Source organism: Zalophus californianus, chromosome 2 (genome assembly GCF_009762305.2).
Source record: "Zalophus californianus isolate mZalCal1 chromosome 2, mZalCal1.pri.v2, whole genome shotgun sequence".
Lineage (NCBI taxonomy): Eukaryota > Metazoa > Chordata > Mammalia > Carnivora > Otariidae > Zalophus > Zalophus californianus.
In genome coordinates, this window is record NC_045596.1 from 57,574,855 (window position 1) to 57,602,840 (window position 27,986).

Sequence of the window (27,986 nt, forward strand, 5' to 3'; positions counted from 1 at the left end):
AAAGGTCATTGAGTTTGGAATCCTGACCAGCTTTACAATTAGGTTAACCTTGCTTTGTGATTGAATAAAGCTGTTGCGTGGAAAGACAGAACTCATGTGTGAGGCCTTCACAGGGCGCTCAGGACTCTGGAACTTTTCATAAGGAACCGCAGAGTGAGCTTTTAATCATCTTTCAAGGTTAAGAGTGAAGCCAAATCAGACTCACCTGCAATACCTATAGATACAGGATGCTTCCTCTCTTCTTGAGTTCCCCCAAAATATCCTGAGATTCCCGAACCTGCCAGGAGGTGACCTTCCTTATTCACCTGGTAAGGTTCCTGGGAACCCTGTAAGCAAGAAATCAGGCTGATTTTTTTTCCGCAGGGGCTTCGTTGGCTCCATAAAGTCAACCTTAGTTCCTTAAAGCTGTCTGGTCATATCTGATACTATGCAGGTCTTTCTCAAATAGGACATTCCACTCAAAGCCTTGGTAATCTAATTAATGTTTCCAGTGGTGTCATGTTATAAGGAGAACAGATTCTTATTGAACCTCGAGGGGAGGGGGGGCAGGGGATGGGTGAAATGGGTGATGGGGATTAAGGAGGGCACCTGATGAGCACCAGGTGATGTATAGAAATGTTGAATCATTAAGCTGTACACCTGAAACTAATATACCACTTTGTTAGACAACTAGAATTGAAATAAAAACGTAAAAAATAATAATTGATTTCCCATTTTGTCATTGCCACAAGCCCCATCCAAACCCTTCTAGATATGAACTTGCATCTAATTCCCAGCTCCCACCTAGCATTAATACCCTCAGGGCCTGTACTTGTATTATTCTCCAGGGAACCAGCAGCTGCATAGGTTCCCATTTTGCATGACCCACGACGATGGGTTTCACTCCTCAGATACCCAACCTGAATCTGCCTGTCATTGCAGTTAGATCCAGATCCTGTAAAACATCTGTGCCCAAATTATACTCAGGGATGGGGGAAATATGCGCAAAAAAACAGCAGGGAGGAAGCCTGCCAACTGTAGGTAGGGATTAGCTTGTCTGGCCTTGCCAATCTGTCCCCATAACCATAAATAGCCTTTATGTCTCCCTGAAATTTTGAGGGGGCTTCCAAAGATAAGTGTGCTTTCAGCTCCACTCTTTATTAGAGCTAGTAGGGTCTGTCCATTAGTGCCAGACCAGTAAATGGTTAATTCACCATGGGGCCTCCGGCTGCCCCCTATTACATACGCTAGAGGGCACGACACTGGCTTAGCCCCCAGTCTCTAGTGGTAGGGGATATCCACCTCTTTATTGGAGGGGCACTCTGCGACACCCCTGGCTTCTTAAGACTTCCTTCAAGGGAGTAAACTGCTTTCCCTTAGGCAACACCTTCTTTAGGCTTAGCAAAACCAAATTAGGTTGTTTGTCTAGATTTTCTCTCAGGGTTCCAGATATTAGCTCTTGCCACAACTGTTTACCAGATGGGCCCCCTTTCCATTTTATTATCGGCAATATCCTTTGTTTTTCCCTGTTTTTCAATCCATCTATTTCCCTTTTGACAGATTCTTTAGGCTTTCCTGAAGTCAGCCCCCCAGAGACTACTGTAGTGACCGGCTAAGCAAGCATAGGGCAAGGACAGATACTACAGGCACCATGCCGTGCCCCCCGCTGACGGTAACAAACGGTCTTCAATATCATCTTCCCAGGATCCCACAGTGAAGACACCTGAGCTGCCACCCCTTCTCGGCCCTTCCCTTGGTGCTTCCCCACCCGTTTCAGACAGGATAGCTAGCAATCCCACGGGTGTTTTTAGGGCATCTGTACTCAAGCACTGGTCCAAAATGCTCAGAACACCTGGCCAAGTGCCCCCACATGGCGGTGGCTGGCCAGCTTGGGTGCTCCCCCAGGAACAAAGGGCTTTCCGCCGCTCAGCCCCGTCTCTCATGCTTGTTTCTTTCTCGGTATCCAGTGGAGTAACCAATTGTTAGAGGGTGGAGGAGGGTCAGTAATGTATCCTCCACTTGAGAAGGCATTGCAATACCAGAAAAAGAAGCGAGCCCCTCCATACCGTTCACACAGTTTTACCCAGGGTAACTTACAGACAGGGACAATCAAGCAGGCGGTCGGACCACCAAACAAGCCAAGCAGCACTCCTATTCGCTGCCACTATCTGGACCTTAATCCCCAGCTTTTATGGAGCGAGGAGCACAGCGGAGAGGTTACAGGGTAGTTATCTAAAGTGGCGCCATCTGTGTGACCCAGGGGAGAACAAGAGGGAGGACCAAAGGCCGAATCAATGTTCCCAGCGCTCCTACGAGGAACCTTAGTGTCTTGGTGAAGAAGATGGGCAACTTTTTATGCTCTTGCCATTTATCAAGATGGGGGAATTCAAGGAGTAATTCTAATACCTAGGTGAACTCTCTGATGATTTTGCAGAAACTGATAGCATTTTGGTTTGTTTTAGAATTTGTGTTTTTGATGGCAAATTCATTTTAGATTATGCTTTCTTTGCTCGGTAGGCAGTATTTTAATTAATTTTTGAATATTGTCGTTAGATCTAAATAAATTTCTCAAGTATCAGGGCCCAAAACGAATGTTTTCTGATACTAGTTGATGTGTTGATAGTGCCTATGTACCCTTGGGCGGTTTTTATATTTTATTGCATTTTAAAAAGTAGTTTTACTTTAACCTTTTACTTTTACCCTTTGAATACTTCTGTCACAAGTGATGTCCTTTTTGGTTGTCCACGCTTCATCATTCTTCAAGTGATTTTTTTCTATCATATATTTAAGCAGCTTATTCATGATAAGCTATGTTTAAAGGAATGACTTGATATTTCTGCAAAGTGTATTAATGTAAATACATGAAAAACATTTTATTTGCTAATAATCTGGGGCATTATTTCATCACGGGCCATTTTTGCAGAAATACAGAATTAATCGTCATTCTTTAGTTTGACTACTTATTGTTTGTCAAGGGAGAGTGGACGTAATTAGCTAAAATTTTTCAAAACCGATGACTGGAGATCATTTTTAATGAGTTTGTCCCTCCTATTAATTTTTAAAGCCAAAGTGCTTGTCTTTAGGATTCCTGACACTATGTTCTTTACCGCCATTAAGGAGACTCAGTGACCATGATTCAAACTAGCTGTGGACCCTACAGGAAAGCTGTGGTTTGGTCACTTAATGAAGAGGAGGAGGAGGAGCATGGGGGTAATATAAGGACAATGATGATACTTAATATTTATTGAGAGCTACTAGGTGTCAAGCCCCGTGCTAACAACTTTACTTTCTCGCTTCTCATGGCAATCACGCAATGATGTTTGACAGTTCTGCCTCCCATTTTACAGGTGAGGAAGCTGACTATAGTCTGGTCACCCAGGATCATTCAGGTGTAAGGGTGCAGGCGCAGTTCCAACCTGAGCTGGTCTGCTTTTGCCCTTTAGGCTGGTAACCGTGACAATACAGTACGTCCCTGTGACATAAGGAAAGCTGCCACCCCACCGCCCACCACCTCCTTGATGCCCTGCTTCTGCCCATGCTCCCGACTCCGGTGTCACGTGTTCCCAGCAGTCCTCAGGTCGTCAGGGTTCTAAAGCTGCTGGGCAGCTTTTCTTTAAAAACCACTCTGAGATTGCAAATTTGAAAGACAGAAGTCCCCGCCCCCCTCTTCCTCCTCGTACATCCTAGCATTATTGCCCTTTCCTCTCTGCATCTTCATAGTTCTGGGGGATGGATTTAAGCAAAAAGCCACCACTCATAGTCTCCCTTTCTTTTAATTAAAAAAAATATTGTGATACACCTTGGTGTGAGGATAGGAGACACCGTCGCTTTCTTTGAGCCTCTTTGGACAAAGTCCAAGTAGCTAATGAATTTGACACTATTTCAACTTCGTAGGAGGAAAGAAAAGTTTTCATTGCTCAGCGATGAATGTGATGATAAGATCTAGATCGAGCCGGGTCTAGATTTTGTTAACGTTTTTATTGCTACGTGCTCTCAATACAACAAACGGCATCAGTAGTGTACACCTGGATAAAAAGGAATTTTTAGCCTAGTAGAAAAGGAAGCTCAAAGATCAGAAGTATAACAAATAGATACATCTTTCTGGGAGGTGTATGTGTGTGATCATCTTTCTCTGCGTTCTCCTGTGGACCAGATGCATACATATGCAAGCAAACTAGAGAGAATTTCGTTCTGGGGAAACTTTGAGGGGGGTGGAAATGACTTCTACTTGAGGCTCAGAGATTGTTTGATGATCTGGAATTCACCTAATTCACTGAAACTTTAAAAGTCTTGCACGAAGTAGCAGCGATTCTTTAGAGGTATAGAGGCAACAGGTGAAGCTGTGAGGCAAAAGTCCTTGCACATTCTGTGCTTACAGAGGTTAACATCTCTAGAGTTCATTTGCATTATATAGTTTTAGACAGTTCAGGAACTGACCTCAAGAACACTATGCTCACAACAACACTTCCTTTTTTTCTTTTCAGTATTGATCTCTTTCAGATCCTTTAAAAAAATGTTTCTAATTCACTATTTCATTAAACAGCTATCTGGGCCTCTACTATTTTGTTTCAACGAAAGGGAACAAGTCATTAACTTTGTATCAACTACTTTAAAAATGCAAAAAGTCTGCGTGACATCAAATTTGTCGAATTCTAGCTCTTTGCTTTGGCTGTTGTTGTTCGCTGACCTTTCTCCTCCACGCACAAAATGCGCATCTCTAATTATGTCTCTCTAGTTTACCGAAATATGTCATTGATATTAGCGTAAATATTTAGTACATAAAAATACTATCAAGAAAAAAAATCAACTTTTAATAAATATCTTCAGTTCTGAATTCTATATACAAGTACTTTACATCTACTCCCTGGAGAGAGCATTTCTGGCTTCACTGTGAGCAAGGTGACCACTGACATAAATTACTAGCACATGATTGCAGTCAGATGCATTGTGGTTGTGAACATTTGAATATGGACCATGCAGAAAATAAATATTGCGACCACTGACAAATCCTTTCTTGAATTTTCCTCCAAAGCCCCAAAGCCCTATTATACTCGGGTGTCAATTCTAGTTCGATGATGCTTTTCTCAGCTACCAACATACAAACAAATTATCTCAAAACATTTTTCTTTTGTTATTATTACAGTACATTGAGTATAGCCGTTTGTATATGTCAACAAAGGGAAAAGACAAATCAACACAAGAACCCAGGACACTTCGGAGGTGCTTATTGAGGTCCTGGTAAGAGGGTTTTAATTTCGTCTTGCACAGGCTAACTTACTAGTCTCTGTCCCTGTGAGCCCTAGTCGACTGACACATCAATCCTACTTTTTATTTAAAAAGTGGAAGGTAATAGGGAAGCTGGAATCTGTATATCCGCAGCATTTGTGACTTTTCTTTTTCCGTAATTTAGGTATCGCACTGTTGATTAGACAAAACCACACAACAAAACCCTTTGTCAGTAGCTACAATTCTAACTTCTTATTGATAAAATTCTGCTTCGAAAATCAACCCATAGAACGTCAAATAAGGCAATACTCAACAACAGGCACCTAGAACATCCAGAAATGTAATATAGTAAACAATCATTTGAGAACACATCTCTTAAAATAATACTGATTTCTGCAATATACAGTATTTACACAACAGCTGCAAATTCGCTCATACAATACTTCTAATATAGATAAATAGGAATACAAGTCTAAGAATTTTTTGCTCCATTTCCAAAATATTTTGTTAAAGTGTAAACTGTTGGCACCTCTTTTTTTTTATTTTTAGTGTAACTTAAAAAAAAAAAAAATCAGCCGAGATACATAATTGGTTCCAGTCCCTCTGCAGCATGAGAGAGTGACCAACACACTTAGCAACTTACTTTCCTTCTATTAATCATCTTTGGTGCTTTCTTCCAATGACTTCTGGTAAATGAGTCAATGTGGAACAAAAGGAGGATGAAAGCAACGAGAAAGTGAACCAGCACTTTTTGCTCTTCACTCACAGACAAAATGAGTTGACAATTTACGGAGATGTACACTTTCAACAAGCTGTATGCACCACGGGGAGAGGGGGCCTGTCCAGGGTTCTCCTCTGATTTCGAGCCTTGGAGGTTCGCGTTCTCATCTTTCCAAAGCGGATGATCTGACCGGATGGCTCTTGTCAGCAATTTTGTCACCTTTCTTTGAGGTTCTTGCCTGAGAAGCAGCACCCGTGGAATCACTCACTGCGAGGAGGCGGGCAGTAGGCACTTCTGAGGAGGAGTTGAGGGCGCCACTCCTGGTGGCCGGGGACACCAGTCTCAGAGTCCTACTTGCTGCTTGCTGAGCTCTCCTCTGGGGGAAATTAGCACCATCAGGTTTACTGTGTGGCCTGGAAGCAGTGAAGGCATTTGGACCTCCCACTGAAGACAGCCTACTCAGAGATTTCTTCTCTGCAGGGGGCTCCGGATGGTAAGGAACCAAAGATGTAGGCATCACTAGAGCTCCAGGGAGGTCGCTAGGGTTAAAGACAGCATCACCGTGAGTTTCCGCAGCTTCTGGAAGGTACGGGGGTGGCAGGGTGCTACTGCGCTTACTGCATGACTCACAACATAACTTGTTATAACCTGGTATGGAGCAGTATCGCGTCAGCACCTCCATTTGACAGAATATGGACTTGTCTCCCAAACACGGCTCATCTGCAAAGGTTCAAAGACAACACACACATCGAAACAGAAAACAAAAGGAAGAAATGAAAACTGTTTCGGAATATAAAAAAATTCAAGTAAAATCTGACATTAATTGGGAGTTGCCCAAATGAGCCTTTGCATTAAAAATACGAAGCTTCGTGGTGACAATGTAAACCTGGTGCATCCACTGTGGACAACAGTACAGATACTCTTCAAAAAAAATTTAAAAATATAACTACCATATGATCCAGTAAGTCCCAAAAGTATGTATCGGAAGAAAAGGAAAACACTAATTCCAAAAGATATCTGCACCCCCATATTGACTGCAGCATTGTTTACAATAGCCAAGATATGGAAAAAACTTAACTATCAATGGATGGATGAATGGATAAAGAAATTGTGGTGTATGTATACAGTGGAATATTATTCAGATATAAAAAAGAATGAAAGCTTGCCATTTACAACATGGATGGACCTTGAGGACATTATGTTAAATGAAATAAGTCAGACCAAGATGGACAAATACTGCATGGTCTCACTTGTATCTGGAATCTAAAAACAAAAGCTCCTTGATGCAGTGATTGGTGTTTGCCAGTGGCGGGGGTTGGAGTGGGTGAAATGGGTGAAGGGGGTCAAAAGGTAGAAATTTCCAGTTATAAAATACATGTCATGGGCGTGTAATGTACACATGGTGACTACAGTTCATAATACTGTATGGCATATTTAAAAACTGCTAAGAGAATAGGTCTTAACAGTTCTCATGGTAAGAAAAAATAATTTTATAACTATATATAGTGATAGACATTAGCTAGACTTATGGTTGTGATCACTTTATAATATATAAAAATATCAAATCATTATATTATACACCTGAAACTAATATGCTATATGTCAATTATACCTCAATAAACAAATATGAACATTTAGATAAATTCACTAAAATAAGTAGTTTTTTTCTGTGCAAAGCACTTGGGTTGACTACCATTTTCATATCGCCATCAAGTCTGCAGACTGAAGGTACTTTTCTCTTCCTAGGAGGAACCTATATCTGATTTTATTTTTATTTATTTATTTTTAAAGATTTTATTTATTTCTTTGACAGAGAGAGTGAGAGAGCACAAGCAGGGGGAGTAGTAGAAGGAGAGGGAGAAGCAGGTTTCCCCCTGAGCAAGGAGCCCGATGCGGGGATTGATCCCAGGACCCCGGGATCATGACCTGAGCCAAAGGCAGACGCTTAACCATCTGAGCCATCCAGGCGCCCCTATATCTGATTTTAGAATGAGGAAATAGGATTCATTTTGCCACAGATATTTTTTAGGATATAAAGGGACTTTTTTAAAAAACTTTATGCTATTTCTGGCTTTCTAATAGATTAGCTTCTACATTAAATTTAAATTTAAAATCAAAATAAATCCTGGGGTGCCTGGGCTCAGTTGGTTAAGCGTCTGACTCATGATTTCGGCTCAGGTCACGATCTCAGGGTTTTGAGCTCAAGCCCGGCATCAGGTTCTCTGCTCATCAGGGGAATCTGCCTGGGATTCTCTCTCTCCCTCTCCCTCTGCCCCTCCCCCCTGCTCGCTCTCTCTCTCTCTCTCTCTCTCATAAACCTTTAAAAAAAACATAATAAACAGGGGCATCTGGGTGGCTCAGTTGGTTAAGCGTCTGACTCTTGATTTCAGCTCAGGTCACGATCTCAGGGTCCTGGGATTGAGCCCAGCGTCAGGCTCAGTGCTTAGCAGGCACCTGCTTGAGATTCTCTCTGCCTTTGCCCCTCCCCCTTGCTTGCTCGCTCTCTCTCCAAAATAAAGTCTTTTAAAAAATAATAAATAAATAAATAAATAAATTCTAAGGCCCTATTGGAACAAATTAAATCTTAAAAACATATTACCAAAAGAAAAACCAAGGTAACATCCAGAGTCAATGCAATAGTTTCATTTTTACTATCAAATATTCTCAGACTATTATTTAAAAGCATAAATTTGGGTAAAGTGTGCCAACTTTCTTTTGAATCATTCATAGTTTTTAAATTTAATTTCACTGAATCGATAACACTTTACGTTTAAAGAGTACTAAAGTAACACTCAAAACATTTGATGCGCGTGTGTACACTCTTTTTATTATTTTTAAATTTTTTTTGAGTACAGGTTATAAGAATTAGATTTCAAAAAATCCAAATGTTGAACTCATGGACACATTAGTTTGTACTTATTTTCATCCATTTTAGGGCACATCCTATGCAGAGCCCACCAACATCGTGCAACAACTATGTCTGATTTGTAAACACAAAGAATTGTAAATGGTGGCACTTACGTACTATAATCACTTAAAATTACAATGTATTATTGGGGAATGCTGCTCTATTGCTAGGTAAGGAACCTGTATATAAATGGCTAGAGAAATTAAAGAATCTTTTTTTTCTAAAGTTTGAAAAAAAAAAGGTCATTTGGCAAGACTGAGAGAGCTAAAATTACCACCTATATCTGTTACCAATTACCAATTATAAAATTAATTATAAAACTACCCATTAGAGTTATAATACCATGTCCCGTTCCAAATTTTGGAATGACCTGTGTTTGCCTGGCATTTACAGATCTACTAGATAGTATGACATGTCTGAATATTTCATATTAGCTAAGGTAATCATCTAATTATGTTGTGAATGCCTGCACATCACATTAATTGGAGTCCCCTCAAATATCCCTATTATTTCTGAATTACTTTTTCCATGCGTATTATCTTAAAAAAAGAATATTGATTTCTTCTTCCTGTATGTTTAAGGCTCTAGGCCCTGTGATGAGAGGACTTTATTTGACCCTGTACTCTCTTTTCCCTCTGACCCGTCACCCCCTCACCCCCTTTCCATGGCCCAGCTCAAAGCATAACCTAGTCTCTCTGTGTTAGAGGAGTTCATGTACAAGGCTCGCCTCTGTGTGAGCACCTCAGCACTGCAAGGACTGGCTCAAAACATGATCTAGTTAGGGCCATTCTGTATAGACGAGGAAAAGGATGAGATATTCTGAGAAAAAAGAAAAAAGAGATAAGAGCAAAGGGATACATTCACTTTATGGTAATTTGTCTCAGGATAGATGGGCAGAGCTTAACAGCGACAATGAAATCGTACAATCAAAACGGGGCTTAGGGAAAGGACTCACATGACAAACCCAATCAGTAAATTAAGGAAGCTTTTCAGCCTTCTAGTTCCATGCCCAGATCATTATACGAGGTTCAGGAAAAGGGTATTACACATAGTCTCAAAAAGTCATTTGATTTTAACTGCAGTGTGAGACTGATGGGAATTATTAGTTGAAATGTGTGATAGAAATGTATGGCCTGGGGCGCCTGGGTGGCTCAGCCGTTGAGCGTCTGCCTTCGGCTCAGGCCATGATGCCAGGGTCCTGGGATCGAGCCCCGCATCGGGCTCCCTGCTCCGCAGGAAGCCTGCTTCTCCCTCTCCCACTCCCCCTGCTGTGTTCCCTCTCTCGCTGTGTCTCTCTCTGTCAAATAAATAAATAAAATCTTCAAAAAAAAAAAAAAAAAGAGAGAAATGTATGGCCTTTTAGACCTCATAGAATTGGCTGTCAGACCTGGATGTCAGAGCAATACAGCCCCTAAAACATTGTGGAATCCCTGCGTAGTTATGCCATGTTATCTGTACCTCTATTCTACAATCAGACAGTCTCGTTTAGCCAGAGGAAGAGGATCAAGCGATTCTTGCTGACAACTAGGCATATTTGCAGAAATGCATCGCTCTACCAACTATTAAGAACAGTCAAGTGTACTCACAAAGTTTTTAGCCTCTTGGAAGTAATACAGAAGAGTAAAATATTATGGCAACAGTAAACTTCACAGCTTCTAACCGGGTAAAGTTTGTTCTGTTGGCTTTGTCTTGTGTTTTAAATTTTCAACTATATTTTCCAGAGAAAAATGATTAACTATCTAAGTCCTTTGTCTCCCCCTCATGGCCATACTTGTTCTTGCTACCACCATTTCAAATGAAAATTTATAATGCAATAGTTTATAAGGTTTACAACTTGACCTGAAATTTCCTCAAAAAAAAAAAAAAGACATTTGATTAAACAGTGCCTTGACAATTTTCTTGAAAAAAGAAAGTACCACGCAGCAGATGTCAATATTTAGTTAATGGCTTCCTAGGCTGTAGGCCATAAAAAGGCAACTTCTTTAGTTCCAAGTCTCACTAGTGTGACAGCAACATCCAGTTGTCATTAGCTACAGACTCAGGGAAGCGGCGTTTAAGGGGAAGCTTGTGATGGCAGAAGTGGGGTGGGTGAGGAAACAGGAGAAAGGGGAGATGGTGTGAGGTGGGGAAGAGAGAGAGAACAGACAGCAGACGGCGCAGTGCGGGGGACAAGAAGAAAGAGCCAGACACAGTCTGAGAGCAGAGACGTGGGGGCTAGGAGGAAGAAAGAAGGTGAGGAAGACGAGGGACGGAGAGGAGAGAGACGGGAGTGAGGGAGACGAAGAGACAGATACAGACAGAGTGGGCGAGAAAGGCAGAGGGACAAGGAGGGGGAGAGAGGGCAGGAGGACCCCGAGGAAGGGCCAGGTGGGCGTGAAGGAGAGACACAGGCAGACACAGGAGGTGGACAGAGCTGCGGAGATGTCAGGGAGAGACAGAGGTCAATAAGGAAAAAGGAGACAGGAAGAGATGAGGAGAGAGACAAGAGGAGACAAAAAGAAGGAGAAAAACAGGAGATGAGGGTGGGGGGAGAGGGAGAATGTGGAAGAGGGAGACGAGGTCAGAAAGCACGTGTGACAGACGCAGAGAAAAGTGAGCAACCGCAGGAGGCAGACGACAGCAAGTCGGAGACAGGCAGCCAGGCTGGACCAGCACAGAGAACGAGACAGAGGACAGCAAATGGAGATACAAAATGAGGCAGAGGACAGAGATGGATGTAGACAGAGGGAGCACAGAAAAGGAGGAAGAGGGACAGAGTGACAGAAATGGCTGCCATCCCATACATATTTCCTGTCACAACAGCAAACTGATATATCGTTTAAAATACACTCTGCACTTGTGAAATAGCAAGGAGGAAGGTTAGGCAAACGTTTGCAGGCGTGCAAGTGTCTATTCCCAAACTGCCTTGCTGAAGGGCATGTATATGGATGGAGAGGTAATAGAAATGGCTTTGGTTTTTGTTGTTGTTTTTTTGTTTGTACTTATAAAGATTTATTTATTTACTTGACAGAGAGAGACACAGCAGCGAGAGAGGGAGCACAAGCAGGGGGAGTGGGAGAGGGAGAAGCAGGCTTCCCGCTGAGCAGGGAGCCCAATGCGGGACTCGATCCCAGGACCCTGGGATCATGACCTGAGCCAAAGGCAGACCCTTAACGACTGAGCCACCCAGGCGCCCCACAGAAATGGCTTTGTGAATGGCACTGATCATCCACATGTCTAAACTGGATAATTACAGAAAAAATATTTCAAAACTTTCTGCAATATTATGCCTTTTACAATGATGCTAAATTACAAAGGCACAGAGAGAAAATAAGTAGCTTCTACCTGAAAAACAAATCGACAGCAGATTCACAGACGCGACGTGCCCTCACTCTGACAGGAACCAGGGATGCCACTGGGGTTATGCTACCTCGCTGGCATGGGACACTGCCTCAAACACTGATATGAAAGAAGAGGATTAGGCTCATGTGTCAGGGGTGTGCTCCTTAGGTTATTTTTGGATAAGCAAACAGAAATTCCAGAGTTTGTCCTGAAATTCTGGTTTTTGAGGCTTCAAAACCATTGTCAGAACAGTGAAACCAATTGGCGTCACACCTACCATTACAGGGAGGCAGCTGACACGCTCTGACGGCCTCGGGCTTCTCCCCTGCACAGTGGTCTCCCACCCTGCAGAGGACCTGCCTCACCTCCGTTCCTTCCCCGCAGGTTACCGAACACTAGAGAAACAAAGGCTATGGTTACAGAGGTTTATTCCACCAAAGACCACCTTTCTCCCTGTGGATGCACATGCGCACGCGCACGCACACACACACACACGCGCGCTTGCACAGCTCTGTAGTTCCTTCTCCATTTTGTTTGGAGACAGATAATCACAGGTTTAGAACCTGACTGCAAGACTGACCAGCCTGGGCACATGGCAGCTTCTCTGAAAGCTGGGAAGGTTATCACTTGCCTCAGGACTGTTGGACTAAACGAAGGCAAAGGGACAGTCTGTAAAGCATTTGTGCCCCACAGGCAGTAAGCAAGTGACAGGCAAGAGGCCATTATTGTAATGTTAATACTTGCAAAAGTTCTCCCAAAACAGTAGTGGCCCCTCTTTTCAGGGAGAGATCCTGTTACTGACCTTCCTGTTCTTTCACCTTCCTTACTGATGGTAGAACTTACTGGCAGGCTACCTTGGTTAATTCAACCTCTTTGGAACTATGATTATTTTATTCCCATCAATTAATTTCTTTAATGAAGGGGCTAACTGCTCTAAAATTAAGTCCAGGACCATCTAAGCCATTGTTCCAGGTAGGAGCTAGAGAGGAGGGACCTTTGTTCCAGGACCCTGAGGAGAAGGAGATGGGAGTTATCTTTCTGGTCCCATGCAGGTGACCTTCACTCGCCTGTTCCTTCCTTCCTGGGCCTGCTTTCCACTTCCTCCTTCATTCTCTGCTTTGTGATGTCCTTTCCTCCTATAAACTTTTCTCCTTTTGAATTTTTAGAAATACCAAAGGTGTGGGATTCATTCAGGCCACACGATACTGAGGCAGCAAACAAACATCAGCTGGGCAGGTCCTGGCTGTGTAGTGCGGAAGCAACACAGAGTCTTCGAGAAATGTGTGGACCAGCTGCAGCACCGACTCCAAGACAGAAGTTACAGTATTCTGTCTTGAATGGCACACTAGAGGTAGGCCTCTTTGTTTTTGGAATGTAGAGGGAGGACTGTGGGAAAGGCAGCCCTGGCAGGTGGTATTTTGGACCCTGGAGATGAGCCCTAGTGGAGGAGGAGGAGGTGGTGAGTCAGGAGGTGGGGGTAGGGCCATCAGCGAAAAGGTGGGGAGACTCCATTGAGAATGGTCTTTTTGGAATAGCAAGGAGGTTCTCAAACTGGAACACAGAGTTGGAATAAAGAACAACAGAGCAAGAAGAGTTAGCGTGGGACTTGTTGTGGTGAACATTTTGCAATATATACCAATACTGAATCATTACCGTGTACACCTGAAACTGATATATAGTGTTATGTCAGTTAGACCTGAAGAAATAAAAGGAGGAGGAGTGGGGGTGGGGGTTGGAGGAGGCCGAGGGGGAGGAGAAGGAGAAGAGTTACCATGGTGCCAAACGGGGCAGGGCCCTGCATTCACTGTCAGGCGTTTGGAATTCACCCCGTAGGAATGGTGTGAAGTCAACGAAGACAGGAAACAGGAGACCAGTCAACTTTAGACGTGCCTCTATGTCACAACACACCCAAAGGTGGTTTGCCCCTACCAACTCATCCTAAATGCGAGCACTGTTCTAAAACCCTGTTTCCTGGCACCTCCAGGTGCTTGACGATGACACAATCTGTGGCCGCATCTCAACTCACACAACGCCTACCTGATACGTGAGCCAAATTAAAAATACGCCACGCAGGCTTCCGCGCGTGCACACACACAGTCTCTCAGTCTCTCAGTCTCTCTCTCTCTCGGGCGCGCGCCCACCTCGTTCCAGGGCCCTGTTTTCCAGTGGGAGGGGCAGGGCACGCGGTTGCAGGGCCTCCGGTTGTCTGGCCGGTCGGCAGAGCAGTACTTGCTGTGCACGGAGCGGTTGGTGCCGTCGTGGAGCGGCTGCAGGCAGCGCACGGTGCGGAGCTGGTAGCCGGAACTCCCGCAGGTTCTGGTGCAGTGTTCCCACTCCTCGGCGACCCAGCTGCAGCGCGGGGGGGGGGGGGGGGGGGTAGAGGGGGGCACACAGTTAGCGGCTGCCGCGCGCACCCTCCTGCCCTGAGCCCTGGGTGACGGGCAGCCCCGGGGGGTGGGGGCACGCTCCGGCTCAGGAAGCAGTTTCAGAAAGAGGGACGCATCCACCAAGTCCAAAGTCTGAGCATTTTCTAACAGCAATAGGCCCGACACTTCTGTGTTTAATGCCTGGGTATTTTTCTGTCTCCCTGTGATCTGGCATAACCTCTTTCTCTAAAGGAGGATCCACCGACAGAGGGTTTCTGAAACTCATCTGAAGGTTGCTGGGTTAGGTGCGGGCAGCATGGCAGTTTTTCAGAAACACACCAGCGGGCTCTCAGCCACACTGCCTCAAGGTGTTAATCATCTGAAAGGAAATTTAGAAAGACAATCCATCTGATACTTGCTGAGACAAACTGCTTTGGCGGCTGCTGCTTTTCCATGAAATCCTGAGTTTCCTCACGATTTAAGAATCTGAGATGACAGTTTCATTTCTACAATTGCCCCCGAGAAGGCTGCCTGATGTACCTATCCTGTTTGGAAAATTCAGTTCTTCATAGCGGCCCTTATGAGGCCCGACAAAAAGGTAAAGGTAGTGTGCATCCGGGGCTTGAATGCACCTGATAGAAAGATTTCTAAAAAGATATTTTCAAAAAAGATTTCCCATGAGACATTCCCCAATTCTGGGGCGACGTCAATGGCCCCAGCACTCTCCACATCGGCTGTGGCTGCATTATCAGGGACAGGTCTCCATGACATGTGGCTACGTGTGGTCCCAAGGGGCCGTCCCCAGCGATTCCATCTGGTTCCTCAATCTGTCAGAATGTACTTGAGGATACTCTTTATCCTTTCCAGAGTTACTTTCCCTCTGCCTTTTTTTTTTTCTTTTCACATATATGGGGCATCAAAATATAACCGTGCTAAAACCTTGGCAGTCTTTGCTATCCCCAGCTTAGGATGGCTTTGACGAGTGTCAAACTGGCAGTAGAATGTTTGTGGCAACTAAGCAATTGTAAAGCCCTCAATAGCAACTCTCATTTGAAGACAGATATTATATGAGAAGTATACATTTCGTAGTCATAGATACTCCTGGTTAAGTTTAGTCCCTCCTGGAATTCCTAGAATGACAACAAAGGAGAAAAATGGCATAAATCCACAAAGGTAAAAAAAAAAAAAAAAAAATTGGATAGAATGCCCCAAAAGATAAGCAGTGGGACATATGGCTACCAGCTCCGCAGACCTAAGAGGGATGAAGTTTAACTCAGCCGTAGAAGCTCGCAAGCAGACTGACTTGGTGGCAAAACTCCAGGAACGTGCTGGATTGTGGCCGCAGGTGGAAAGTGTGCACTGCGAAACTGGGTGAAGGCAGGGCTGAAAACAGGGAACTGAGGAAAAGTCTGCATGCAAACACGTCCACCTCCTGATCCTTACCCCCACCTGTGGATTGCCCCTCCTCTAACCCAGCAGAAGGTCTGACGTTTATCCTTGGTGGAAGATGAACGAGACCTTTAGCTTGTGGACAACAGACATAGTCAAAAGACAATAGAGAAAGAGACCAGAGTGAAAACAGGGGCTAGGTAAGAATCCACAACTGGAATGGTGCAATGACTTCCAGAACAGCTATCAAATAGGCTTATGCTCCCTAGGCAGACGATTGATGCTGCTCTTTGGCATTGGATCATTTCCTTAAAAAGCCCTAAATATACACTGAGGGTCTTCAATGAAAGAGTCCAGCCAGCTTGTCCTACAGTGAAGCCCACCAGCAAGCAAGTCTTGACCATAAAGCAAACTTCCAAGCAGCCTTTTAATACTGTATTCTGACGTGCATGAAGAGCCAGCAATCAGCGGACACAGAAAAGCCTCTAACACAAATCATGGAGGGGGAAAAAACAAACAGAGGAAAAGAACTCAAAAGAAATAATGCATGGAAAAGAAAATCTTTAATATCATAAAACAGATAAAAGAATATTTACGTCTGTGAAATAAGCATCCAATGCCTTAAAAAAGGAACACGTGAGGAACAAAACAGAGTGCTTGGATATTAAAGTGCTCTTGGATAGTAACACAATAGTAAAAATGAAAAATTCAGCAAGTAGAACCATAAACAATAGATGAGAAAAGAAAAGAGAATCAGATCTGTTTAAGAATCCTAACTACAAATATCTTAGAAAGAATATTGAAAAAATAGGGGAAAACTTTCAAAGAAAAAACACAGGAAAATGTCCCAGAGATGAAAGATACTGGTTTTGTGTTTTAAAAAGTCTTTGAGTACACAGCACAATGGATGAGAAAAGTAGAGCATCGACAGGCAGTTCTATCACTGTGAAATTTCAGGACATCGGGAACAAAGAGAAGATCCTACAAACTTTGAATGACAAACAAAAACAGAAAGCGTTGGGAACCAGAAGAGTAAATGACTTTGCAACAGCAACATGGGAATCTAGAAAACAATGGAACAATGGTTTCAAAATTCTGAAGGAAAATACATTACGGTTTGGAATTCTATGTGTGTGTATCCCAACGATCAAGAGTGAGAGAAGAAAGACTTCCTATACTCTTATACTTTAACCTCTTAGCTACTTTTCTTAGATGTAAGAGAATTTTTAAGACAAAAATTTTCACTTTGTATATACATTTTTCATGAAGCTACTGGACGACATGGTTACCAGAACAAGTGAATACAAGAAAAGGTAAGAAGACAAGAAATGCAGGAATTGGGAGATCCGATGCAAAGGAGAGGCAGTAGGATTATCTAGGAAGAGGTAAAAAGACACCCCAGGACGAACAGAAGTCCAGGGCAGAGCTGGAACACACAAAATTCTCTAAGAGATATCTCTCAGAAGTTGCACGTAACAGGATACTTGAGTGTTTAGTATTTATAGGAGATTGATACTCATGGAAGACAGTATGGGGATGAATTAGTGAAAAGTAGTAGAAAACAAAGCATAAAAATAAAAATATTCATTAATTCTCAAGAAAGGAAGTTTCACAAGGAAAGAAAGAGCAGCAAATGACTCACCTCTTGGGACAGACAGAAGTCATTAAGACAATATAAACTCTGAAGATTAATATCAGTAAAAGGTAGGTTATAACAATACTGGGAATACTGGGGAAGAGAGAAGTCTGGGCTCGGTGTATATTTGGGGACGGATTGTAAAAGAATGCTCAACCCTTCACTTTCCACATTGGAAATTCAATATACATAATATACATAATATCCAAAACCTCCCCCACCCCCCAAAACCAAAAAATGATAAAAACATTTTACTTAAGAGAGCTAGAAACAAGGAGTTACCCAATATCAAAAGAAGCATCATAGCTGGAACGTGGTTGTTTTTGAGAAGCAGGAGTACGGTAAAGGGCAGGGAAACACAGCTCTATATAATTCCTGTGAAATGATCTGACTCTTTAAACCAGGTACGTTTATTAGCTTTGACCAAAAATAAAATTACAACTAAAAAGAACTAGAGACATTGAAATCCCTCTCACGTTGTGCTCAGGACGTGATAGTTAAAATAAGTGCTTACAGTGGATGTGTACACTCTTGAATATTGCACATCCTTCTAATAGGTTTTGGCTTCTTGTTGACCTCGCAGAAGCTGCGGTGAACCATCTTATTATCACTTTTCCTACGGCATCCGTATTTAGTGTACTGGAAACCTAGGAAAGGATACACATTTCTTTGGGTTTACTCACTTATTCATCCTGTTACATATGTGGTCATTCAGTCATTCATTCAACAAATATTGACTGAGGATGCACAGGAAGCCAGGCATTGCTGTAGATGCTGAAGGTCCAGAAGTCAATTAAATAAACAAAATCCTTAACTTTTCAGGGCCTACATTTAATAAAGTACAAATGATTAAATATAGTTGTGTTCATGTGCTAATGAACTAGACCCCCGAACACACAGTCTAGTGTGAGGGACAGATCTGAACAACCACTGTGACAGTACCAGGGACACAGGCTTTTAGAGGGTTATGTACATAATTTACTGTAGAGGGCACCAAAGGAGCACAGAGGGGAGGGTCTCAACTTAGCCGGAGGAGGGGCAGGGACTGCTCACAAGATCCGCACTTCTTGATCAGCATCTTCAAGTTCAAACAGTGTCGGGTAAAGGGAAGGAAGCAGAAGAATACTCCAAGCGAAGGAAAGGACATGTTAAAAACGGCAGGTCTGTTTGAAGGGCTGAAGTTTCCTGTGTGAGGGGGATAGGAGATAGGAAAGAATCTAATCCTAAAAGCCTCGAGTGCCAGACTAGCGTTTGGACTTTTTATCTTGGCGGTCACTGGGAGTTTTTGAAGGTCTCCCCACTCACCAACCCTGACATCTGTAAATAATTAATTAATTAAATTAAAAAAAAAATCCCAAACCTACAAAAATGTTGTAAGGAAAGCACAATGAACATTGTTATGCCTTGCGTCTAAATTAACCTTGTATTACGGGTCACTGTATTTGAGGTGCATATGTATATATTTTTACATATGTAATAGCTTAATTATAATATGCAATATATATAATATACATAAAATTTTGCCAAATCCTTTGAGAGTAAGTTGCTGGCATCCTGATCCTTCACTTGTAAATACTTAGGCATACTGCCCATAACAAGTACATCTCCTACATAATTCTTAAAACCAGAATATTTAACACAGATATAGTACTATTATCTAATATAGAGACCAAATTCAAAATTTGCCAGTTGCCCCTATCATGTTCTTCATAGCAATGTTTTCCCAATCAAGGATTATGCAGTGCATTTAGCTGTCATGGAATTAAGCAGGAATAGTTTCTGAGCCTCTTTTTATCTTGGATATTTTTGAGATGTGCAGGCCATTTGTTTTATAAAATGTCCCATAATTTAGGTTTATTTAATTGCCTCCTAATGATTAGATTCAGGTCAAAAACACTTTTGACAAGAATACTACATAAATGATGTGGTGTCTTCAGGACAACACATTAGGAGGCTACAAGATTTAAATCAGACAAATACTGTAACTACTCATTTGGTCATTCATTCAGTCATTCATTCAAGATTACCCTGGAAATAAAGGAAGAGAAGAAAATCAAATTAGCTGACTAGTTAAAAGACTTTTGCAATAATCTTCCCTTCCAAAATCATGAAGGAAACCTGGTGAGGAAGGAACAGATGTGGTAGATATTAAAAAGGTGTGTCTGACAAACCTTGTAACCAAGTAGATGCTGAGGGAGCAGCAAAAGAGAAGATTCAAATTAAACATGCATTTTGTAATGGATTAAGTGTCATTTTAAATAATTAAAAACATTTTATGTCCCCTTCACCTCAAAAAAAAAAGCCTCTTTAAAAATACATCCTTGGGGCAGCTGGGTGGCTCAGTCGGTTAAGCGTCTGCCTTCCACTCAGGTCATGCTCCCAGGGTCCTGGGATCGAGTCCTGCATCGGGCTCCCTGCTCAGCCTGCTTCTCCCTCTCTCTCTGGCTCGCCCCTGCTTGTGCTCTCTCTCTCTCTCTCTCGGTCAAATAAATAAAATGTTTAAAAAAATAAATAAATAAATAAATAGTACATCCTTGAATTTAGAATTATAAAATAAATGGTTGACGCATGCATTCCCTACTCTGAATAATTTTTTTGTTCTTGGTTACTCAGCATCATGACTCAGCCCTTTGCCTTCTCCTGCCTGTTGGGGAAAATTCCCTCTAGACCAGCTCAGTTCTGGAGCGTTTATTGTTCAGAAGCAGAGGAATGGATGCAGTGAAAAACTGAAAAACTCTGCAAACGACTTAATGGGATTTACTGGAGAAAGGGCAGAGAGGCAGCACAATGGAGTAAGAGCATGTAGCCAGAAGCCAGACCACCTGGGTCTGTATCTTAGGGTCGGCAAACGACTTCTCCCTGTCCTTCAGTTTTCCAATCAGTACAACAGAGATAATCATAGTGCTGACCTCACAGAGCCATTTTGAGTATTCATGCACTAATATAGAGAACATTTAAAACATTTAAAACAGTACCTGCCACCTGGTACAACTAATAGCTCTTTTATTACTAACACTGATAGAAAAGAAATGCACAGGTATGGAAAGCAAAAGTGGAAAAGAAGAAGAAAGGCCAGAACCACAGGACACTGCATTTGGGTGAGTCTGGGAAAAGTAAAGTCATTAAAAGTACCACCATATGAGTATGAGGGAAAAGGGCAAGAGGATTTTAAGAAGGTTTACCATTGTTAGGAACAGACTCCCATCCATCCTTTGTAGATTTAGAGATTTCAGTAAAAATGCTTTGTACTTATGTTTTGGTTGTTATGTTTGGTATTTCTCAGATAATGGCCTCAATTAGAGGCAATCTTTAAGGGAAAAGCACCATAACTGGCCTTCTATGAATTACACTGAACGTACTAAATGGGTTCAATTGTTACCTCCACCACAGGGTTTGGAACACTGAGACCAGCTCTTCAAAGCCCACTCAAAAGTATCTAATTCTTCCTGGATGACATTGTTGCTGCTGATTGTAGGTGCAGAATCTTCATGAATGATGTACTTATATGTCAGGCTGGAGTGGGTATCGTTCTCCTGAGGGATGATCTAATGGATACATGAAATAGATAGGTAAGTCACCTGAAGGGGTTTTACATTTTCAATAAAAATTATAACTATTTCAGAACAGTTGTCCTATTAAAACTGGAAAACTTTCAAGCAGTTTCTAAAAATATGTTTCTCTTTCTATCAACTGAGGTATAAGGATGCTCTCTTTAAGAAAAAAAAATGTAAACATATAAAACTTTGACCATAAAAAAAATAGAGGTATAAGAGTTTATATAATAAAAATAATACATTTTCAATGAGATTCACTGTGGATTTCCTTAAGTTATATATCTCCCTACTGCATTTGAAAATTATTCTTTAAAATAGTTGTTTTGTCATAAAGACAAAGATAATAATGTTCTCTCCAGAAAATGTACACATTATGGAAAAATACAAAGAAAATGAAAATTGTCCATGATTCCACTAAACCAGAGAAAACCAAAGTCACTTCTAAAACAAAACTTTTAGAAATAGGTTTTGTTTGAGAAATTGAGCAATATTGAACCCACTAGGATGAAGGATTTGGTTATCTGGGTTCTTTTCTCTGTTTTTCCCTTAGTCTTTGTTTTTAAAACAACATTACAAACCAAGCATTGACCCTTACACTCTAGCCAGATGCCTACAGCTTCCACCCCAGACAGCTATTGCCATGCTCTTGGGCTCCCAGCCTGGGGTTCCAGGCCTTTAGAGAGGAAAAGAAAGGTCATGGTGATACAGCAGTGCTTGTCCACAACCCCACTGTCCTAGCTACAAATCTCCTCCTTATCTCTAGCTCACGTTGTTCCCTGCAGGTGCCCTGCTATCAGTGGACAGAGCCCAGTAGGCTAGCATGGCGGTTAATGGCAGGGCTCTGAGGCCAGACCCCTGGGCCATCAGAAGACTGCAGTGTAATTATGGGAGTGAAACGGACCTTCTGAGCTCCAGCCATTCAAACTTAATAAAATTTTGATTAGTGTATATTTTTGCTATAAAGTTATATAACCTATGAAACAGAATGATAGAAATAAACGCACAGAAACATGAATAATGTTTGACATAGATGAAAAGATACCTTAATGGAAAAAAAGACCATTTCTTTTTCAACAAATGGTACCAGAACAAGTCATTGTGGTGGCTTTAAAAATGTGTCCGCAAACCCTTCGATATTTTCCTTCTCAATGAGTAGGGCTTAATTCCTCTCCCCTTCACTGTGGGCTGGACTCAGTGACTTGCTTCCAGCAAACAGACAACAGCAGCATGGATGGGATGTTACTCCCAAGATTTGGTTTAAAAAGACAGTCTCTGTCTTGGCTGCACTCTGTAACTTGGATCACTCATTCCAGTGGAAGCCAGCTGTCATGTGATAAGGATACTTAGGGAGTCTAAGGAGAAGCTCATGTAGTGAAGAATGCAAGCCCACCAGCCACCACATGGGAAAGCTTAGAGGCAATCTTCTAAGGCCTTCCAACAGCCCTGTGATTGAGTAGGGAAGCAGATGTCCCCGCTGGAGCCTTGGGGTGACTAGCCACAGCTACTGGCAACCTCATGAGATGCCCTGAGCCATAGCTAGTCATTGCAGCAGCTCCCAGTGGCCTGACCTACAGAGGCTATGAGATAATAAATGCCGCTTTGTATTTAGCTAAGATGGTCAGGGTGATTTGTTATGCAGCAATAGGTAATATAGACATCCACATGCAAAAATAAGCACCTAACACATTACACAAAATTTATATAAAAATCAACTCAAAATGTAAAATATAAAACTATAAAACTTCTAGCAAAAAATAAGAAAATGCTCTAACACTGGATTAGGCAGAAATACACACACACACACACACACACACACACACACACACACACACACACACACACATACACACACCAGAATCTTGATCCATAAAAGAACAAATAATTGATAAATTAGACTTCAGGATACTTAAAATATTTTGCTCTGTGAAAGACACTGTTAAGAGGACAAAAAGAAACTATAGAAGAAGATATTTGACAAATCATATTATTTCATAAAGGACATATCAAGTATATATAAAGAACTCTTAAAACTCAACAAAAAAGATAAAACAACCTGCTTTATGACTAACATAACAATAAAGTAAAATTTAAAAAAAAAGCTACTTTAACAATGGGCAAAAGATTTGGACAGACACTTTGCCAAATAATTTTCAAAGAAAGAAAAAACATCCTTGGGATTGAGTGGGGATATTTGGTTTTAAATTAGGATAATATTTTTTATAATTTGATAAATTACATACAGAATCCAACAGTATTCTTCAAACCAGGTAGATGTCTTCTGCTTTCATCCATGAAGGAGTAATAGAGTTGCCTTGCTGATATTAAAAACAATAAAACTGGACAGAACAGATGAGGGAATTTTTTTGTGGGGGAGGGCAATGAATAATACAGCGAAGAACAGTGATGCTGTGAGAAAGAGAAATGGGCCAGGTCCTGGCTTCCTGACAGGGTCAGGTTGTGGGCCCTGCACAGGGAGCACGAGCCTAAGCCAAGACAGTAGTCTCAAGGAGCTGAGGAGATGGAGAGTGGGGTTTGGAACTTGCAGGGAGGGCCCTAAAGAAGAAGGGGCTGCACAGAGGGATGACCCAGAAGCTGCATGCATCCTAGACGGAAGGCTGGTCTGTGCATGCCCAGGCCAAGACACCATGCTGTCTACCAGCGAATAGCTGCTGTGGGGCTGGGAGCAGGACAGAGACACCCAAGGTCCGGTGGTGCTAGGGAGATAGGAGTTCTTATCTAGCCAGATGAAGAGGCCTCGCTAACACTTCAGGTATTCAGCTAAAGCATCAAAAAGGCCATGCTATAAGAATAAGGACAAACTTGAAACAGATCAGCCCTAACAAAGAATACATCAGGCTTCACAGATCAGGAGGAAATGACAGCCAGAACAAAACCCCACAGCCTGTAAAGAAGGCAACCAAATGCCCTACAACTTACCAACTATATAATTGGTATACACTTAACTATAATTCCAGTATACACTTAAAAAATTGTAAGAAGCAGGAAAATGTGACTCATAATCCAGGAAAAAAAAAAAAGCAGCCCATAGAAACAGACAACATGAAGACACAGGACTTAAAGGAAACGTTAGACATAATGAGTGAAATATATGGAAATCTCAGCATAGGAATGGAAACGATACTTTTTTATTTAAAAAAAAAAAAGGACCAAATGGAAATTCTAGAAAGGAAAAGAACACCATCTGACATGAAAAATTTACTGGATGGGCTCAACAACAGATTGGAGACCACATAAGACACAGTCAGCGAACTTGAACACGGCTCAATAGCAATTATCCAATCTGAAGAGCAGAGAAAAAGTGATTACAAAAGGATGGACAAAGCCCAGAAGGCGTATGGAACAATTTCAACTGGGTTAGCATATGTGTAAATGAGTCCTAGGAGTGAGAGATGGGGGAAAAACACACTTGGCACACAATGGAAAATCAACACAAATTTGGTGTAAAACAACAACAACAACAACAACAACAAAAACCCATCAACTTAGATCACCAAGATGCTTGGTGAACCCCAAGCCAGACACAAAGAACCTCACAAACTAAGCATATCACAGTCAAATGGCTTGACAAACAATGAAACAAAACAAAAAGATGAAGAGAAAATCTTTAAAAAGCAGTCGGGGAAAGTGGATGCTTCACATGCAGAGGAGCAATATGAATGGGGCTGACTTCTCATCATAAATGATGGGTTGTAGAAGACAAACGTTATGAGTCGAAAGATAGTTCCTGTACGTTGGCCCCTACTTTGTTTGTTTCTTCACAGCAGGCTGAGAGCCTTTAGCTCAGAAGCCCGCTGGCACCAAACTCAAAGTTTTACATACCCAGTTCTTTTCAATCCAGCCCAAACAGGCATATTTTTAGCCTGTTAGAACCTGCTTGCTTAGCAAACCCTGATGAAACTGCACTGGCCATTTGCTAACTATAGAGGGGTCTGCGGCTGTAAGGATCCCAAGCTGCTGCTGCTCTCAGGAGCTCTCAGAGCAGACTCCCCACTGAGCTGCTGATTGACATCACCGCACCAAAAACACCCCCTCTCCAATCCCTTCTGTCCCAGGAGTTCCCTTCTGCCTCTCTCTGGTGGCCGACCTGCAAACCTGTTAAGGGGGCAATAAAGCCAGGGCGCACTGCTGGCACCCCGTGGTCACATCTACCTCCCTAATCGGCCCTCCAGTTCCTTCAACTCCCCTATAACAGCGTAAAAACATCTTTAAAGTGCTAACACACACACACACACACACACACACACACACACACACACACAGCACTAGCTACCAAAATGTTTATACCTGCTGAAGATATCTTCTAAGAATGAGGGTGAAATACAGATATTTTCAGATAATTGGAAGTTGAGAGAATTCTTTGCTAGCATGCACACCCACACCGCAAGAAATGCTAAAGGATGTTCTCTATATCAAAGGTAAATGATACTAGATGGAAAGTCAGATTTACAGGGAAGAGGGAAGAGCATCAGAAACGGTAACTATGTGGGTAAATATAAAAATCTATCTCATCTTTTGTCTCTAATAGATAATGGATTACTGGAAGTCAGGAATCATAATACTACGTTATTGGGTTTATAATGTACATATAATAAAATATATGACAAAGTTGCACAAAGAGTAGAGAGGGACAGATAAATGGAATTATAAAAAACAAGTAACTAACTATTCAATGTTCAAGATAAAAGTGTTTTCAGATAAATTAATTATAAAATTATAGAACCAACTACATAGTAAGCCTGTAATACCACATACCAAAACAATAACAGGATCGTGTAAAGGTCCATCTGTGTGAAGAGTTTCAATGTCATCTTCAATGTTATAGTCCCATTCCACACCAAGATCTATGAAGGTCCGCGACTTGGCTTCCTCTCCTTTGCCATTTAAAATATAGTGGCCTGTAGCCTGGTTCTTAATAGCTAGAGGGAGAAAAATGGGTAACCAGCATACATTTTATTTGATCATATTACAGGTTTGATGACCCACAGCAAGTCTATCCCTTTCTATAAATGAAAGACTGTTTATTAGCATCAAAGCAATCAAAATGAGTGTTAGTTCTGATATGACTCCCATTCCCTTCATTTGGCCTTCAAAATCCTCAAGCAGCACTCCTAACTAGTCAAAAACAATAGCAAGATGGTTAAATAAGGGAGATAAAAATCGACAAATATTCCCATTTGAAAGGACTGTCAAAGAGGTTAACAGTTTCTAACCCATTCCTGTATATTTCCTCAGAAAGCTGGGCATATTTAGAAAATTATGGATACTTCTATAATCATTAACACAAATCATTTATGCTAGGATAGCACATAACATAATGTGCTACTGTGTTATCTCTTCCAAGTTAGTAAAAGTATTGATAGGTATCCAACATAGTTGAACTAATTTTTAGACCAACAAACAATTAGTTCTTATGTCTGTGAAATTCCAAGGCCACGTCCCTACTTGATATGGCTAGAAAAAGCTGTCTATTGGTGATAGAGTTCTTAATGCATTATTGATCTACTATATATTATTTAAAAATGCTTTCTCTAATAGATAAAACATAACAAATTGGATTTCAAAGTTGGCAGGTATTTACCAGCATATAATCAGTTAGAAAATAAAATTTCATGTTATTACCATTCCTGAAAATGTGTAGATAACATGAGTAATTTTAGTTAAATACATTTATTCCTCTTGAGTTTTTTTAAACTATCTCATGTTTCCAGAGTTAATAATCTGAGTTCTAGGACAAAAAATAAGGAATATGAATTATTGGAAAAAGAACTATGGCTGACTGCTAGATCATTAAGGAATCTAGTAGTGAATTTAATTTAAATACTAAAAAAAATTCTATGAAACACCATAAAATAATTCATTTTTTAAGTCACACATTTAAAAGAAAAGCAATTTGAGACAAATTTTCATGGGGTTGACAGATGATGCTTTCATTTCAGAGAACTTCCTCGTGCTTTAATAGGTCAGGGAATCTGTGGAAGTCATGCTTACATTTGTACATACACTTTGAAAACAAACCCTTTAGGATGACATTTTTATGTGATCCTCTCATAAAGGAGGAAAAGAATTCTTAACAGCCATGCAAATGGATCTGCATGTGTCAGGCAGAAACTCAACACATCACAGATACTGGCTTTTCAGTAAAAGAACTTAAAATGCAATAAAAGTAAGGAGAGGCATATAGTATGGCATCAACCAAAATATCAGAACTAATTTGCCAACATAACTATGGCAAATTTTTTTTCTGATATTCTTCCTTAATTTAGTGCATTTTATTAACATATTTATTTTCCTCATCCCCTAATACAGAGCAAAAATGCATAATAAACTTGTTAAATAACCTTTCTTCATATAAATAATGAACCAACCCAGGTTTCACCAAAAATTAAAGCTCTATTTTTGAATATTTTTTATTTTAAAGAAAGAAGAGTGGGGAGAAATGACCAACAAAAACCACATAGTAATGATTTATATGGAATTCCGAATCTTGCGTATCTATGTATATATACACATATACATACAGATCCACATACGTCTACACACACATATACCTCTCTCTCTATATGATTTCTTTGACATTTCTCTAAGTGCATGCTAAAGCAAAGCCAGCAGACAGAAACACTTACCAAGAATATGAGGAGAAGCCTCGTCTTCTTGGATTAACACATGTCTAGCACCCGGGGGTATATCAAACATCTTAAGGTACCCTTTGCATGTGTAGTAAATATCGGAGAAAGCAAAGAAGAAAACAAAAGCAACAACCATGGTTAGCCGAGCATGAAATTCTTACTGCTTCTGCATGCAGAAGAGGGCATCCATAAACTCAAAGAAGCAGTTTCAGGAATGAACTTCAAAGCACTGGTCGTTT

At 41.4% G+C, this 27,986-nt stretch overlaps 1 protein-coding gene across 4 annotated transcripts in view; it reads right to left on the reverse strand.

Moving 5' to 3' along the window:
• Positions 1 to 3,752: 3,752 nt before the first annotated feature.
• Positions 3,753 to 27,986, reverse strand: part of ADAMTS3 (ADAM metallopeptidase with thrombospondin type 1 motif 3) — a 254,631-nt gene continuing 230,397 nt past the window's right edge. For 3 of the 4 annotated variants that reach the window (XM_027600233.2, XM_027600232.2, XM_027600234.2), the window contains exons 16-22: positions 27,745 to 27,825; positions 25,874 to 26,037; positions 20,926 to 21,091; positions 18,061 to 18,193; positions 14,297 to 14,504; positions 12,433 to 12,550; positions 3,753 to 6,646 (exon numbers count right to left, since the gene is read on the reverse strand). In XM_027600233.2, coding sequence (XP_027456034.1) covers positions 6,090 to 6,646; positions 12,433 to 12,550; positions 14,297 to 14,504; positions 18,061 to 18,193; positions 20,926 to 21,091; positions 25,874 to 26,037; positions 27,745 to 27,825 — 1,427 coding nt within the window. In that variant the 3' untranslated portion in view covers positions 3,753 to 6,089. The remainder of the gene's footprint in view (positions 6,647 to 12,432; positions 12,551 to 14,296; positions 14,505 to 18,060; positions 18,194 to 20,925; positions 21,092 to 25,873; positions 26,038 to 27,744; positions 27,826 to 27,986) is intronic. The other variant, XM_027600235.2, reaches the window with a different exon arrangement.